The sequence below is a fragment of the Cyprinus carpio genome, chromosome A5, assembly GCF_018340385.1.
Source record: "Cyprinus carpio isolate SPL01 chromosome A5, ASM1834038v1, whole genome shotgun sequence".
Lineage (NCBI taxonomy): Eukaryota > Metazoa > Chordata > Actinopteri > Cypriniformes > Cyprinidae > Cyprinus > Cyprinus carpio.
In genome coordinates this window covers 6377672-6396595 of record NC_056576.1, presented here as the reverse complement: position 1 = coordinate 6396595, position 18924 = coordinate 6377672, and the positions used below count along the sequence as shown (strand labels likewise).

The 18924-nt window shown below is 32.8% G+C and overlaps 1 protein-coding gene across 2 annotated transcripts in view; it reads right to left on the bottom strand.

The window, feature by feature from the left end:
* The window catches only part of LOC109067048 (ras-specific guanine nucleotide-releasing factor RalGPS1-like), a 107190-nt gene that overhangs the window by 67516 nt on the left and 20750 nt on the right, over positions 1–18924 (bottom strand). For both annotated transcript variants that reach the window (XM_042752212.1, XM_042752208.1), the window contains 3 exons: positions 14637–14741; positions 12892–12942; positions 3957–4040 (listed from right to left, as the gene is read on the bottom strand). In XM_042752212.1, coding sequence (XP_042608146.1) covers positions 3957–4040; positions 12892–12942; positions 14637–14741 — 240 coding nt within the window. The remainder of the gene's footprint in view (positions 1–3956; positions 4041–12891; positions 12943–14636; positions 14742–18924) is intronic.

The window sequence follows — 18924 nt, the reverse complement described above, 5'->3', positions numbered from 1 at the left end:
TCTACTAGAGATTTAGCAGAGCTCTTGAGTAGGGCTGTATGACTTTTCTGTAAAATCGTGATTGTGATTTATGATTTAATGATACTTGTTTGCAGGGCTGCACAATACGGCCAAAATTTTGTAATGACGTATCAATATGGGTATTATAATAATAACAATAATTAATATTAATCTTATTATTGCTACTATGAAATATAAATATAAACATTACTTAAAAAATAAATAAATAATACTATTTTAATATTTCACTATATAATTAAAAATCTAATATTTAATAAAAAAAATTGTATAGTAATCTATAATTTATAATAATAATTTATTTTACATTACATGTGATTGTAAAATGTGACTTAAAAACAAACAAACAAACAAAAAATCCAGTTTGCTGTTCTAGTTTATGGGCCTGCAAAATTTAGCCAAAATTTAGTGATTATATATGAATACAGATTTAATAATAATAATAATAGTATTAGTATTAAATGTTAAAAAAAATAATAAAAATTAACTGTTGTTGTTCCTACTAATAAACAAAAATATAAAAATTGCTACAAACAAAATAAATATTACTATTGTTATATTTCACTGTAAAATAAAAAAAATCTTATATTTAATAATAATAATGATAATGATAATAATAATTTTATTTTAATATTTTAATACGTTTTTAAGACTTTTATTTTATATTAGGACCCGAGCCTCTGAGATGCTGAAAACACAGGTGAATCATTACCTGCTTGCTTGTAAATGAACACATGCTTCACTCTGAAATGCAGCACATTTATTTATTTATTTAATTAAATACATTTTAATAATTCACATTAAGGTTTTATTTCTGTTAACTCACGCTAAGGTTTCATTTCTTTTAATCATGCAGCCTTGCTTGAACACACAAAACTCGTCACCCCGATGCCACAAATGATGCAGATTAAGTGACAAGCCAATGTGTGACATTAGAGTTAGAGGTTTGTTCAAATCACTATGTAACATGAGCAATGTAATAGTGATGCGTGATTTCACATACATAATTATACCTATATATGAAACATTCAAAACTGCTCACTCTCTAAATACTACATCAAACAACAAGCATTGTTTAAAGCCAAACACACTCTTGGGTGGCCAAGAAATGTGGCTCAAAGCCGCTCCATCTTTCCGATGGTCTGGAAGCCAGCTCATCATGTTCAGCTTAATGATGTCATAAAACCAACAACGTCGACAGCCAAGACAGAAGGAATTGTGTGAGACTGATTTTGAGGAGAGTTGCACACGCTACGACCGTTTCAAAGGGAAAATGTGCAGCGGGGAACCTGATGCATTTATGTTATTTCCACACACTCCTGGCTAAAAAGCTAGAACAAATTGTCTCATTTAACATGAGCCATAATTGTAAAAGTGGGTCATCTACTGTCTGCTTTGCACTTTTATAGCACTTTCACAAAATCTTGAATATGAAGAATCGGGAAACCAGTTAATCTGATCAAGTTTTGGATTTAAAATCGAATTCATTCCAGGCTCAAACTTCATAAATAAGCAGAACTGGAAGCACTACATTGAAACCGCAAATTTAGTTAAGATTAATTCATGGCCAAATGTTTCTAAATTATCATGAAACCAAACTTCCTTCTGGTTTTACAATGAACTGTTCGTTAAGCATTTCAATCCAAAAGCAACACCACGTTTGAATAACAAACAACATTTTAAATGTCAAAATGTATTCCATGAACAAAACTAATCCACAAATATTTCCTATGAGGCGTGCGAGTTCAGTATTACTACTGAAGCAAAAGACTGAAGAACAAAACATTTAAAAAAAGGCTCCATGTAATTGCACACAAAAAGAACTCACTAGAAGAAATACTGTAAAAAACAGGGATAATGTTGACATGTCACCTCCTACTATATGGAAAAACTTTATATCATAATGAGTTCCTTTACATGATACATTTCAACATGATGAATTAAAACAAATAATCGTTAAAGGAATGCTTCACCAAAAAATAAAAATGAGTTTCTTCATAGGAACAATTGGAGAAATTTATCATCTCATCACTTGCTCACGAATGGATGCTCTGCAGTGAATGGGTGCCGTCAGAATGAGAGTCCAAACAGCTGATAAAAACATCACAATAATCCACAAGTAATCCACAGCACTCCAGTCCATCAGTTAATGTCTTGTGAAGAGAAAAACTGTGTGTTTGTGAGAAACGAATCCACCATTAAGACATTTTTATTTTCAAAACGTCCTGGCTGAAAGTCCTCTATCCATAATAACGCTTCCTCCAGTGAAAAAGTCATCTGATCTGAATCAGGAGAGAAATCTGCACAGATCAAGCATCATTTACAAGAAAAAATGTGGGAGGATTTTGATGTGAGAGAACAACAGAGGATGGACTTTTTCACTGGAGGAAGCATTATTATGGATTTTTAGCCAGAAGCAGCATTTTAAAATTAAAACATCTTAATGATGGATTTGTTTCTTACAAACATGAAGCTTCTGGCAACTTAAGACATTAGCTGATGGACTGGAGTGGTGTGGATTACTTGTGGATTATTGTGATGTTTTTACAAGCTGTTTGGACTGTTTGGCACCCATTCACTGCAGAGCATCCATTGCTGAGCAAGTGATGGAATGCTACATTTCTACAAATCTGATGAAGAAACAAACTCATATAAATCTTGGATGGCCGAAGGGTGAGGACATGTTTAGCAAATTTGAATTTTATGGGTGAACTATTCATTTAAGCTCAAAAACCACTCGGACAGCCGTGTTAATAATTTGTCACATGTATCTTTACAAGAAAGTGATTGTCGCTGTTAGTTGATGTGGTAAATGATTTGTTGGAGTGGTAATTTGTTTAAACAGCATGTGCCCTATGTGAACAGCATAAGAGATGTCAAGATGAATGTTGTCTAAATGTAACAGCACAGCAACGCTTGGCCAACCACGCATCTCTGTTTTTCCTTATACTGGAGAAAAGAGGTGGAAAAGTTCGAGCTTGAAGAGGAAAGGATGTTTGCCCATGTGAGAGCTGTTAACAGTATTTCCAGCACATATTAAGTCTTAAAGCTGTGAGCTATCAGGTTGATAATGGTTGTGTGGCACAGTTCACAGTCTGCTGGCACAATATCAGCTATATCCCAGCCAAAAACACTTTAAATATCCACTTCACATCTGGAAAATGAAATGAATATATATAAATGAATAAGTGCAGCACTTCACTGGGATGACAACAATGGACGAAACATACCTCCATCATATCAGTATCATTCAATATCAGTGTTTATTAAATTGTCTGTTTCAGTCTGATACAGGGTCTTTATTACAAGCTGATTTAATTGTTTTAAATGATTTGCTTTACTGACTTAATATTACTACACAGTTATATCTTTATACAACTACACATTTTGATTTGATTCTTGATTTCTTTTGAAGCATATGCAATATAATATGATATAATAATTATTATTCTATAATATAATGTTTCATTTTGTGTGCACCACTAGTGACAATAGTAGAATGATTAAATTAATTAATTAATTAATTACAGAACTTAATGCAACATGAATACAAATAATAAAATAAAATTAATACATTTTCAATTAAAAAAAATCATTTTAAATAAAAAATGTAAAAAAACAAACAAAATAAAATAAATAAAACACATAATAGAACATAATAAAAACAAAACAGATTAAAAAATAAAATATAATTTAAAATAAAATTTAAAATAAAAAAATAAAAAAATAAAATAATAAAATAAAATAAAATAAAATAATAAAATAAAATAAAAAAATAAAAAATAAAATAAAATAAAATAAACAAAAAAAAAAAAATAAAATAATAAAATAAAATAAAATAAAATAAAATAAAATAAAATAAAATAAAATAAAATAAAATAAAATAAAATAAAATAAAATAAAATAAAATAAAATAAAATAAAATAAATCCATCATACCTGGTTGAACCTCCGTGTGATGGCAACAACATTAGGAGCCAAACTGTGTTTCTCCTTTTTGTTCCAGCCACAGGTAACAAGCTCCTACAACACAACAGATACAAACAATCACGATTAAGACAGCAAATAGAGTCAATTTGGATTTATTCCATTCTTAAGATTGAAACTTTTTAAACCTCCTTTGGTTTAAAAGTGTTTTTTTAAATGACTGAGGGCAATAGGAGGCACAACATACAGTGCCTCTGACTGACAGCAGGCCTTTAAGTGGAAGCAGAATTATTACACTGTGGAGCCCCTGTATTTAAACCAAGTGTAACCGAAAACTGTTTAAGTGATGATTTCATGTTCTTTCAGCTTTGTGTAAGATCTCATGTTCACTCCGTCAATCAATAATTATGTAGATTGTCCGGATTATTTTTTCAACACTCACCCCCCCCCCCAAGCCGTTAGTTCAGCTACACTAATGTGTTCACAATTATCCTCTATTTATATACAGTCACAAATGATTACTGACGCTGCAAAAACACAGAGCAGAAGAGGCAATTAGACAGAGAACGACGATCTGCCGCTTTCCAGATGTCTCTCACAGGTCAGTCTTTATTCAGGGTCGCAGCACAGGCTAATTGTCACTTATTTTTGTGACTCTGTTTAAACATTGCATGCATTTTTAAGAAGACGTAACATTTGCATTGACATTAGGTACACAACAATACTTGTTAAGCAGACTGTCTATCCCTCACAGTAATAAAATTTAATATGGTGTCTACCCTGACAAAGAAAAAAGGATAAATAAATAAATAAATGTTATAAAATATAATTTCACAATTATAAAATTTAATATAGTGTCTAACCTTACTAAAAAAGAAAAGAATAGATAAATAAGAAAAATAAATAAGGAAATAAATAAACAAATAAGAAAAGAAGTAAATAAAAAGAAAAGTAAATAAGAATTAAATGAATAAATAAGAACATGAGAAATGAAAGAAAATAAGAAAATACATAAATTAAATAAATGAGAAAATAAGAAAAAATAAATAAGAAAATAGGAAAATAAATAAGAAAATAAATAAAAAAATGATAAATAAATAAATAAATAAATAAATAGATAAATAAACAAGAAAACGACTAAATAAGACCATGAGAATCATTAGCTAAAGTGTAGATATGGATTAATAACTCAAACTCATGTGGAATCACTGCAGGTCTGTTTTTCATGGCTGTTTTTCCAATGACTTTTTTAACGTGGCTCATCCAATCAGATTTTATATTAATGGCATACAAACAAAAGATGCTCCACAAAAGATTTGTTGAAAAGATTTTAGTCTGCACTGACTTAAATAAATAAACATTTGAAGCCGAACATATGCTGTCTAATGAGACACATATGCGTAATATGACATATGTACAATTAAAACAGAACCTCTCATATTGAGGTTTTGCTGAAAACGTTATATTTCATAAAATCGTCAGGCAATTTCCTAAAACCCTAAATAAAAGTTTTCAAAGCTGCTTGGGGTGGGGGGGTTTGGCCAGTTAAAAGACATTCAAGTCAGTGATGAAAAGAAAAAAAATGAACACAAACGTGTTTGATGACATGAAGGAGCCCTAGGCCCTCCGTAAGAGCTCGCGGTGAACACTTGCAAAGCACCAAACTAATTAAAAAGAAAACATGTGAGAGATCAAAGGTTGCGTTTTTGACTTTCATTCCCAGAATGCCCGGCAGTAAAGTGGATGCGAGGCACTGTAGGTATTCTGAAAGCCCCAATACAGTCTCTCCTGTCCCAACACTTGCTCCACGTGGACTTGTGGATTTTAACATTTCAGTGGCATTTATGGCTGACAAGATGAGGCACAAGTAGCAATAATCCACTTCTACAATGAAATCATTTCTGAGATCGATCAAACAAAGTCAATCACAGTCATTTAAACATGTCACTTTTTGTCCTACATAGTTTACTTAATCGGGTTTTTAATCATAATCAAACACAATAATTTAATTCAAATATAAAATTTGCTATAGGCTATCATTCAAGAAGAGAAAATAAAATACTTTTAATAATACACACACACATTTAATTATATTAATATAATATTATGGATAAAATAAAAACAAAAAAATATTTCATTACTTAATACAACTTACAATCATTCTGTCTGGAAATATTAATTAATCAGCACAAATTAAATTCAATACAACAAATAAAATTCTGAATTGGGGGAAATTAGTGTTAAAAAGGTCATGAAAAACATGGCAATGCAATAAATAAATAAATAAATAAAAATAAATCAAATAAAAAATGAATTTTTAAACGGTCTTGAAATAGGCTTCATTTATTTGTTCAAAATATATTTTCTTTTTTTCTTCATAATATTTATAGAGTAAAATATCCCCCCCAAAAAAACAGTAAAATGTTTTTTTTATTTATTACTTGTATACATACAGCATACTGTAAGTTATATTACTTATTTTTTATTTATTTACTTATACATTCTACTTATTTACTTATAGTGTGACTTCATTTTTGTAATAAATAATGTAATAAAATGCAAATCCCTCTCACCACATTTTTTAATACAATTTTACATTTGCATTTGAGATATTCGTAGGTAAAGATGGGGAATGCAACTGATTATAGTTCAGAAGTTGAAAAAACTTTTGTTTAAGGCAGTTACCATCACTACTGAAGGCAAGTCATGATTTTCTGCAATTACAGTACAAACTACATTTTTGAACTAATGGTTCATTTACTAAGGTAATTTCATTCATCATCTCACTCATATGCATGGAAAGTAGCGACCTTGAGAGGTTGCGAGACGGTCAGACTTTACGTCAACCTTCTTAATAGCACGAGATTTAGCAGTGAAAGCTCATTTCGAGTCAGTCCACGAACACCTACAGATTACTCGCTTCAGCCAAGACCTAACACAAGTAAAAGAAGAGGCAAAGATGGCAAAAGCAGACACAGCTGGAGGTGGTTACCTCTTTCCTTTGCATTAGCGGGAAGTCTGCTTTCGGGAGGGCCAGAGGTCACGCAGCTCTGAGGAACGGCGTTAAAATGTCAGGAAAGGAATTAAGGGCGATTTAAAAGTGGCAAACCCGAAAGCTTTTACATCTGAATTCAGGACAATCATCAAAACTATCAAGATAACGCTGAGTAACATAATGAAAATTAATAATGTGATACTATCTAACCCACCACAGCAGACTCTAAAAAAACATGGACAAACCGGCTCTGATTCACAGCGATGGAGGATAACATGCATCCAGTGGTTTCAGACATGACAGAGAGTTCCTTAGTTTTACGTAACTCGTTCTTCCTGCCAAAACTGCTGTTTGGGTGTTTTTCCAGTGCTTTGTTAATCTAGTTTCCATTAACCAGATTAATGAACTCTAAGTACAGTTAAACGCCCACAAAAATGCAGTAATCAAGAGGAGTCCTTGCAGAATTAAGAATGGAAAAAAGGAAAATCTAGTGTTTTTTTTGTTTAAAGAGTGTTTTCACACTAATATAATACACGTTAAATATATATATATCAGCTAGTTGTCAAAGCAACATTTCTCATTTTCATTAAATTTAAATTGACGTACTAAAATAAGCCAAAATAAAAACAACAAAAACTAAATTATTAAAACTTAAAATGAAAAATACAAAAATTATGTATGTATATATGTATATATATATATATATATATATATATATATATATATATATATATATATCTATATATATATATATATATATATATATATATATAATAATATAATATATGTAAATTAATTTTTTCTGTGTCAGTTTTTGTTTTAGTAATTTTAGTACTTCAACAAGGCAACATTTCAAAATGTCATTGTTTTTTTCATCATTTATTTATTTTTTATCTAATACATATATTTTATTTCATTTCAGTTTTAGTTTCAGCAAACAATCTTAGGCTGGTTTAAGATGTGTTTGTATTGGGCAAATGATTCCCCCACAGACTTCTATTTCAGTCAAAACATTTTATTGTTTTTATAAACTGAATTACACATCATAATCCGAAACATTCTATTCACTTCAAAGCCTGAATGTATTAAAGACGCAGACGCTGAACTTAGACTAATGAAAGCTTGCATCCGTGGCCCGCTGACAGACAGATTAAATCTGGACTGGGTCGGTTTACAAACTCTCTGCTAGGCATCATAATTCTCTGCCATTCAAAAGAGAAATGACAAAGTGCGTTTATGTTTAGCTATAAACACAGCGCAGAGGTAATCCGCCTCAATTCTTTAGTTTGGACTCCAGATGTAGCTGACTGACCTCAGCAAACACATCCAATCAGATCCATGCAACTATTGCTCACTTGCAACTATAAGACTGTAGTATTTGATGCATATATACACATGCAGATGTCATATACTGTCTGTTCGATACTGCAAGGAAAGATATTTCTCTTTCACACTTTCAAACATCCAAAAGACTGAACGTCTGAAAATTTGATTACAAACATACACAGAGAAGTAGACATTACAGCATCCTAAAGGCCCGTTCCAAAAAAAAGAAGAAAAAAAAGAATGAACTTGCGCAATATGTTAATACCTAAATCACACACAGACCTCGTCTAAGATTGCACACGTTTTTGTGGACGTGGAACAAAAAACCTCCGACTTGTTTCCGTCTGATACTTTACAGACCGAAACGAAGCCCTTGCATTTATTTGTGTAACTTAAATGTTTGAGTTACAGGATGTGCTAAACATGAAGGGTCAGGGGGATCGGCTTCACATGTGCATGTTCTTCTCATGTAAAACGTCATCCTGTGTGTTCCCTCAGGGTTTAGAGCAGCGCTGTATTTACAAATGCATTTTATGCAATAGAGTGGTGGCACTATGATGTCAAAAACCTGGAAGCGAGTTAGCATTTTAGCACTTCCAGTTCCATCGTCCCAGAGTCAATGGGTTTTTTTTAAACAAAATCCCTAAAATAAGGTCCGTGGTTCACACAGCTCAAGATACTTTCACGTTTTATTTTACAACATAAAACACACAAGTTACACCCCACTCATGATTTTTTTTAAACTGTTATGTTTCTTAAAAAAATATGGTTGCTAACAAGTTGCTAAATGGGACTACAGGCGCTGTCGGAGACATTAAACATCATCACGCCGAACAGTTTATCAATTTACAGTATTTCCAGTCGTAATATAATTTGTAATACAATAAATTGTAGAATAACCAATTAATAGTTTCCCTGCATTTTATATTGCTGGTCAACAATGTCTTTTTTTGTTTTGCCTGGAAATGCAACACAAGTCTTCAGATGGAAGATGCTCGTTTTATCGCTTTCCTACTGATGCAGAGACTATGAGTTCGTAAGGTAAACTCATATTATGATTATTCCATGTTAACACCACATTTAACGGCTTAGTCACGGTGAAAGTAAAACTTTAACAATGCATAGTGCTTAAAACCACGTTAAATTTAAATGTTTACGGCCACAAGAAGCTGTTACGGAGCAAATAGATTGGGGATTTTCTAAAAGCACAGATAAAATAACATTTTGTGTAACTTACCCACCCCAAAAAAGAAAAAATGTACTACATTAACTAAAATAAGTTTAATCTTACCATATCCAAAAATGATGATCATTTCATTTATTCACTATACTATTTATCATTTAGGTCTCATTTCAGTTTTAGTTTGGCTCTAGTTTTGTATTTATTCCAGTTCATATGAAAAGGTTCACGTAGTGTGGATTAAAATTCATATTCAGAGTAAATTCTTTTCACTGAACACGTTAAAAATAAGTTTGATAAAGTTGTGGGAAGCGTGGATGTGGTGACGTTGAAGGCGAGCGACCGTTGTGCTGTAGTTCATTTAAAGCCTAAGTTTAGCTTTTAAGTTCTGACGCTTTTATTTAGGCTTCAAAATTCATCAAAGTTATATTATCTTGTGAAGATTATCTTGATGGAGAAAATGTGTAAGTTTCATGAACTATGGTTGAACACAGAGCTTATTTTTTGCGATAATCCAAAAGCCTGTGAAAAATTCTTTAGGCTTTTTGTTGAGGGAACCAGTGTCATGCTAACAGCCGATCCGCCTACAGAGTGACGTCATAGTTCCCCCACTCTATAGAACAATAATTAACCATGTAAAGCCTGACATATCAAACAGTAGTCTGAAAATCTTTTTTTTTAAAAAAAGGTTTCAAAGCATACATGTGTCCATGCACACAAAATGTTTACAAGGTCTGCATTGCAATTTTAATTTTAACTGGAGGACGCAGAATTCAAAGAAATAGCAGAAAAAGAGAGTGCACATCAACGCGACTGGAAATGTGACCAATCATCATGCAGGTCTGAAAAGAATAAATAAATAAATAAAATGACAAAATTTAATGTAAAAAATCTTTTAAAAAAAATTGCATATGTATGTTTTTTTTTTGAGTAGCAAAAAATTTGGTGAAATTCTGATGCTTGTAATGTAAATCAATGATATCTTTATAACAGTAGAGCATATACTTTTATTATCTGCATATATATATGTATGTATGTATGTATGTATGTATGTATGTATGTATATATATATATATATATATATATATATATATATATATATATATATATATATATATATATATATATATATAGTGCCCTCCATAAGTATTGGAACGGTAAAGACAAAATTGCTTTCTCGGGTGTGGAGTCAAAACATTTGCAAATATGATTAAAAGATGAATATGCGGCAAAACTACAGAATGTCACATTTTATTAGTAGGTCTTTAGACACATACATGTTTTACCAAATAAAAAGGACAGCACTTTTAGAGTTCATCCCACTATTTGATGTGAGTATAAGTATTGGAACAGCTGAATTTAAGGCAGATGTAAAAGATTAAAATCTAATATTTAGTTGCAGATCCCTTGCATGCAATCAGAGCAGTGAGTCTGCAACACACAGACATCACCAGACTCTTGGTCTTAAGCTTTGAAAGGCTTTTCTCCAGCCTTTAAATACAGCCAATTCCAACTGTTGCTGTTTTGAGGGAGTTTCTGTCTTTAGTCTCTCTTCAGCTTGTGAAATTAATGTTCAGTCAGATTTAAATCTGGAGATTGATTTGAGCAATCTAAGACTTTACATTTCCTTGCCCTGATAAAGCCCTTGACTGAACTGGCAGGGTGTTTTGGGTCATTGTCCTGATCCAATATGAAGTGCTTTCTGATGAGTTTGGTGACATTTTCTTGAATATTGGTAGCCAAGATGATTTTGTCCCCTTCCAAATTCATTCTGTTACTGCCATCATACATTAAGTCATCATTAAAATGAAGAGGTCCTGTTCTAGAGACAGCCACGGATGCCCATGCCATGACACCACCTCCACCAAGCTTTACAGATGAGCTTGTGTGCTTAGGATGATTTGCAGTTCCCTTTTTTCTCCACACTATTGCTTTCCAATCACTTAGATGAAGGTTAATCTTTATCTCATCGGTCCATCAACTCAGTTCCAAAACTCTACTGGCTCACAATGTGTGAAGAATCTTGCCTTTCTATTTTTGGTGCTGATCAGAGGTTTGCATCTTGCTGTGTAGCTTCTGTAATTCTGTGTCAAATTCTCCTGCGGACTGTAAATTGACAGAGCATCAGCCCAGCTTTCTGGAGGTTGTTGGTGATTTCACAAACATGTATTTTAGGGTTCATTTTCACAGCTTTTATGATTTGTCATATTGTCATCAACTACTGATGTTTTTCTCACCTGGTAGCTGGTAAAACATCTTTGTGTTGAATCACTCAATAATAAAATGTGACATTCTGTAGTTTTGTCTCATATTCATCTTTTAATCATATTTACAGATTTCTTGACTCCACAGCGAACAGAACAATTTTGTCTATACTGTTCCAATACTTATGGAGGGCACTATACTTACTTTATACTTGCTAAAAAGTATAAACCATCAGTTCAGATGACAGAGGGCATGTAGTAGATTGTGAAAAGCAGGTTTTTCAGCAAAGTTTTGATCATGTTTATCATTTAGAAGCATTAGAAATTTGTGTAACAAATATGATACAGCAGGCTTTATAGGGTTAAATTGAATAACTAGAAGAAGTTTTCAGACACAACTAAACAGTCTAAAACATTGCATGTACAGCAGTGCATCATTTAGGTGCTTCATAACCCGTCTGAAGGGAGTATTAGTGAAAGGGGAGCTGGTAAAACTAATGAAAGCAGGTCACAGGTGATCTCATCCATCAAGCGCAGTAAGCCAGCCAGCGGCATGTTTTCCAACAGTTTTACATCATGATCCGAGGAAAAATTTGACCTCCTTCTCTCTGCTGTCACCATCACTGTGGCAAAGATAACCAACTGATACCCAAATGTTATTCTCTTCTCCAAACAGCTTATAAACATCCCTAATGAGAAACTCCCAGACTGTTAGAATATTCTGCCAAGGCGTTTAATTCACAAAGTCTGCGCTTCCACTGCGGCGCAACTGACAGTCTAAACACACGCTCGGGTGTGTATTTTACCGCCTGCTTTTCCTCAATCAAAACAATGGCTGTTAGGTATTAGTGCAGGGATCAAGATAGTAGCATAAATAATGAAAGAAGTAGATTTATTCATCCATTATATCATTAACATGGAGGGAAATACACGCTCCTCTCATCTGGGACAGTGAAGTAATCCTGCTTAAAGCGTACATGTGTCCATGCAGATAAAATGTTTACACTGCCTGCATTAAAATTTCCATGTTAAATGAATAATACGGGGATTATAAAATATGAAGATTGGGATTATAGAATATGTTATAAATAGTAGGATAATACAGTGTATTTTAAAGTTTCTGGAAACGTGACAAATCATCATCCAGGACTGCAACCAAAAATGGCTATAATGCAACAGTGTAATGACATGAAGTGTTTTCTCTAGTCTGCAAGGCTCAAAATAATGTGACCTGTGCCTTACCTCTGGCTGTATGGCCTTAAACACAGGGGCGTCCATCAGGGTTATTTGGCTCTGAGAAGCAAAGACAAAAATAAAATCATGTTTTTATCACTCAAAATGAGAGTGAGTAATCACAGACATGAGCTCATTTTCCAGCATTGAGTTATGGCGTACATTGTGGGCAAGGACAAAATGAATGAAAACAATTAAATATAAAAATCACCACAATGAAGGAACTCGGTTCAACGGGGTTCTTCAACAGTTCCTTACAAATCTAAATAAGACCTTGATGCAAGTGAATTGAGTAATAGTCTCAAATCCCACAATCAGGTCCTATTGTAAATCACCATAGCATTCAGTAAATTATTCTGAGAAGTTATTAAGCATTATATATCATCAGCTCTGTTCCAAATTCTGTGAGCTGCCTACAGCATTTTAAGGTGTCATAAGGGCACTCCAGATCCAAAGACTGTTCTTTATAAATAAATACACATTATATATATATATATATGATTTGATTTGATTTAATGGATTATTTAAAAGGGGACAGTGCAATTTCATAAAACACATGAACAAACATGGTTAAAAAAGCCAGAATTAGCCAAAAGGTTATTTTTCATCTGTAGTCCCCTGGCCAAGATATATATATATTTGTTGTTTATATAAAAAATGTGAGCATGTGTGTGTGTGTGTGTGTGTGTGTGTGTGTGTGTGTGTGTGTGTGTGTGTATATATATATATATATATACTGTATATATATGTGTATGTATGTATGTATGCATGTATATAATAATAAAATATACTAAAATGTATTAAAATCAAATAAAAAGAAAAGGAATACATGATTTTGAAAAGAATAATAATAATAAATTATCATTGCATCACATACACAAATACACACACACACACATATATATACACATATACATATATACATATTATATATATATATATATATATATATATATATATATATATATATATATATATACACACACACACATAAATAATATTTATACAATATTTCTGCTGCAAAAAAAAAAGAGAAAAAAAAATTAACCCATCTTAACAGGTTCATTGGTCTTTGCTTCAGATAATACACACAAAAAAAATACAAAAATGTATTAAAAACAAAGAAAAGAATACATTTTTTTATTTGTTTGAAATTCATAATAATAATAATAATAATAATAATAATAATAATAATAATAATAATAATAATAAACATTTCAAACATAATTATGCAAGAAGAAAAAGAAGAAAACAAGCCTAAGCCATCTAAACTGGATCACTGGCCGTAGCTCTTTAAACTTGTCTTCACTTGTTTTAACCGGCTGTAAAGTGCCCAAAACCCTTATAAAACCAGCCGACAGACCAGCTTGACCAGGCCGGAAGATCAGCTAAGACTGGTTAAAACATGTTCCCTTAGCAACATCAAACTCCATAGAACACCACAGTGAGTAACGACTTCTATAGAATTTTCCTTTCACTGTGTCCACAGGGATGTGGTGCGAGGAGCCGCTCACTATCGAGAGATTATGAGGCTCCATGTCAGTCAGGATGCTGCTTACACAAGCTCTAGACAGCAAGGCTGCCCACTCGGTTTGGACCAGAGCTGCTGTTTCCAAACGGAAAGGTCCCGAATGACAAGGACTGCTACTAATAAGACTGCATCATTACAGAAAAAGACAAACGAGGTCTCAGAAAGCCTGTCTCAGTTTTCCACCAGAGAACACATCAGTTTCAACGCTGACAGTCTTACTCACTGCGAACTCCTCTGGTGTCACTTTCAGCACATCAAACACGACAGCATCGTAGCTCTTTGCGTAGTCAGCGCTCGGGCCATCCACAGACACAGAGCTGTCACTTCCCTGAATATGAGAAAGGAACGATATGAAGATACCAGCATGTCAAGCATGAATTATTACAGATGCAAGAATGCAATAAACGCAAGAACAATTAGAGAGAAGAGAGGAAGGGACGACTATTCATAAACTAATTAAAGTTTATGACTTTATTGTGTTGTTTGGGGTTTAATTTGTTATGATGACTGTATATTATCCCTCAGTCATTCTTGTGTGGCCCTCATGTATTGAGCATCAGCCACAGCTGAACCAATCATTAAAAAAATCAGCACAGTTCTTTCCATGGAAAAGTGAAGTTGTCGGGTCAGCGTGAGGTTCTCATGGCAGACGTGGTATATGTTTCTCACAGGACGACTACCAATGCTGGAAAAAAACATGAAAACGGTCCTGGAGCCTGATTGAAACTATCTTTGATCTGATGATAACAGTATCTGCATGAGGACACGTCTGAGAGCGTACAGGCAAATGTCTTATGATTTTATGCATTGGATGTGTAAATGTCCAAAAACAAAATAAAAAGAGCCTTACAAAAAAATAAAAAGTACCACAGTATAACCATAAAAATGCACAATGGAAAACTGAGGTTTGGACACTATTATGGGTTTTACTGGACTTTAAAGTTACAGAATATTTTAAGTCAATCAATGAATGACTAAAAACATGGTGTTTTAATTTAAAAAAAGAGATGAGCCTTACAATTACAATTTATTACCATAAAAATGCACAATGGAAAACCATACAGTTACAGAACCCATCAAGCTCATTTTAAGTCAATAATTCAGCATTATGTTACAATACTGAAAAAAAAAAAAACTTTATATGAAATTATTCTTTTATTCAGCACAAATGCATTAAATTGATCAAAAGTGACAGTAAAAACATTTGTGTTTCAAATAAATGCTTTAATTGAACTTTCTATTCACCAAAGAAGTCAAATTTCCACAAAAATACAGCACAACGTTTCTGGAGCATCAAATCAGTATATTAGAATGATTTCTGAAGGATCATGTGACACTGAAGACCGGAGTAATGATGCTGAAAATTCAGCTTTACATAACAAGAACAAATTGCATTTTTACATTTATTCAAATAGAAAACAGTTATTTGAAATTGTAATATTATTTTAAAATATTATTATTTTTACTGTGTTTTTGATCATATAAATGCAGCCTTGATGAGCAGAAGAGACTTCTTTCAAAAACATTACACAATCTTACCAAACCCAAACTTGTATTTAAACAACAGCATTAATATTCTGATACCACGCTATCACCACAGTCCTTCTGTAAGTGGAGGAATGTATCAGTTTGTAGAATACAGAGGTGTGGCTGTGAGTCGGGTAACGAGAGGTGAACAGAGCTGAGGAAAGGGCTGGCAGTGGAAATGAGGAGCGCGCCGGGAGGGTCATTCCCACCGCCTGTCATTCAGGGTCAAACACTCATTAGAGCAATGCAGTGCTCCACTGCAAACCCATAAACTGTCCATCAGAGAACAGCCAGCCTGCAGAGGACAGAAGTGAGAACAGCAAGTACACAGTGTTTTCCCCCTGTGTGTGTTGAGACCATTCTTACGTTCTGGCAAGACTGAAATCCGTCCATTTTCCTAAGATTTCAGAGATGCTCCATTTTTTTTTTATGGCAGGTTACATTATATTATATTATACAATTATATAGAATATATACATTTTGGCAAAAACAATCATTATTTTTATGTTATGACTAAAAAGCAATGTGATGGTAGATATTACTATAAATACACACACATACATAAATAGTAAATTATATTATTAGGGTTTTCAATAGAATCAAGCTTTTTTTATAACGTTTAATCACCCTAACTACAACCCCAATTCCAGAAAAGTTGGGACGTTTTGTAAAATATAATAAAATCAAAAGATCTGTGGTTTGTTAACTGCCTTTAACCTTCATTTAAATTGACAAAGTTACAATTAAAAAGATTTTCAATTTTTCAGTGATCAACTTAAATGCATTTTGTAAATATAATCCATTTTGAATTCTTTTGCATTTACATTTAGTCATTAAGCAGATGCTTTTATCCAAAGCAATAGAAGCAATCAAACTAACAAAAGGGCAATAATATGTAAGCACTTAGACAAACATCACTCATACCAACGCATTTTAAAATAACAGTAAAATTTTTTTTTTTTACAATAAATAAAAAGGAAAACAAGTAGATAATAGACAAAGAATACAGAGTGCTATGTTAGAGATATATATTACTAGATAGATTATATATTCGATATATATATATATATATATATATATGGATAGAAAATAGAAATTTCCGCCTATCAGGGTTACAGGTGCTTTTGCCATAGTATGCTCAGTGTGATAAACTTCTTCTCCCGAATCCCAAAATCATCTACAGTGTGACGTAAATAACATTTATGACACGATTTTGTGTGCTTCAGTAATTTATTTGCATTAAATTATTTTAACACATAAGGATTTTTTATTGATTGTATGTGTAAGCATATAGAGTATAATTTCCCGTAAAAATGAGTAGTAGATTTCCGCATCATCATACTATAGTGTAGTTTATTATTTCAAATAAGTTGTTTTATAGTTTTTTCTTTCTTCATTTTAGTTAAAGTTTTAGTAATGTTATACTGTATGTTTTTGAAAAAAAAAAAAGTTTCTTTTTTCCCCCCATCATTGACGAGTTATCTCATAATTTATAAGACAACACTTCCCCGCCATTGACGAGTTTTTACGGCTTTTCGTGTTTTCACTGTTATACTCTCAGGGGCGCTATTACACATCTTCTGAACGAGTACAAAACCTCCCGAACAAAAACACACATGTACAGGATGGAAAAACTAGCGATCTCTTATGTAAACATGCATATGATAAATAATGCAATCATCAGCATCAGACATCAAATAAATGAAAACTGCATAATGTTACGGAGTAAAATGTTGATCCAGGAAGTGGTATATGTCTGTGCAAGCTTTGGAGGTGTTGATGGAAGTGATTTACTGGATTTATGCTTTGATAATCGTACTGAATATTATCACGATGTAGTTTTTGATAAAAATGTGATTTTCTCACCTTTTTGCTCAAAATTAGACATTTTTAGGAAACCTACCTATATTCAAGTGTTGATTAAAAAAAAAAAGAAAGCCTTAAGCTAGAATAAAACAGATTTATTTATTTATTTATTTATTTAAAGTAGAGCCTTTGATCTTTATTTTGGTGTATTGCATGTTCAAATATTCACACAGCAAAATATACTGTAGGCCATCAAATTTTAGTGAAAATCATCAAAATTGCTGGCGGTGGTTGGCAACTTTTTTCAAAAACGCTGGCAGGGAAAGAGTTAATAAAGAAAATGTCTATATAGCTTTTATTCTCTTTTACTGCAGTTTTATTTTAGCATAAAGTTAAACTAAATGAAAATTAGGGCTGTGCGATTAATCGAAAACATAATAAAATCACGATTTGAGCGCGCACAATTTCTAAATCGCTTTATAGCAGGATTTTCCGCGGTCCCGACCTCCCACAGTATGCTATCCGATCCAGACAAACCAGAGAACAGAATCAGAATGCAGCGCACCTAAGTGGAGCGCGAGAACAGAACAGACTGGGCATATGCCTAACTCCAAGTTCACACACTCTGTAATGCGTATTTTTTCCGAGCCCATGTTAATGGATCAGAGCTTCACACTGCACGCGGTAAAAGATGTGAACAGAAAAGGTTAGAAATCGAAAGTTGCGAATGAAGGAATGAATATCTAGCTCATGAGCATAGAGAGAGTTGTGAGTGAGTGAGAGGAGACACGTTTTAATTGCGCGCACTCTTTCCGGGCGAGAGCAGCGTGTATCTGAGCACGCGTGTCTGGTTTTGGGACAAAACAAAGGAAATCTGAATGCGAGCGAAAAAAAAAAAAAAAACCCTGGACACAGGTTTTATTTTATTTTATTTTATTTATTTATTTATTTTGCCATATGTCTAGACATTTTGTTTGACATCTTTACTTAGTGATTATTTTGACTTATGTCTGTTCTAGAGGCATGTTACAACTTTTTGATAAAGCTCTCATTTGTTTTCTCTTAGAAATATGTTTCAAATTTATACTGAATGCATTTATGACTGTAAAGCATGTCTGTGTGTGTCAAAATCGTGATTAAAATCAAAATCACATAATTGATCCAAAAATCGTGATAGG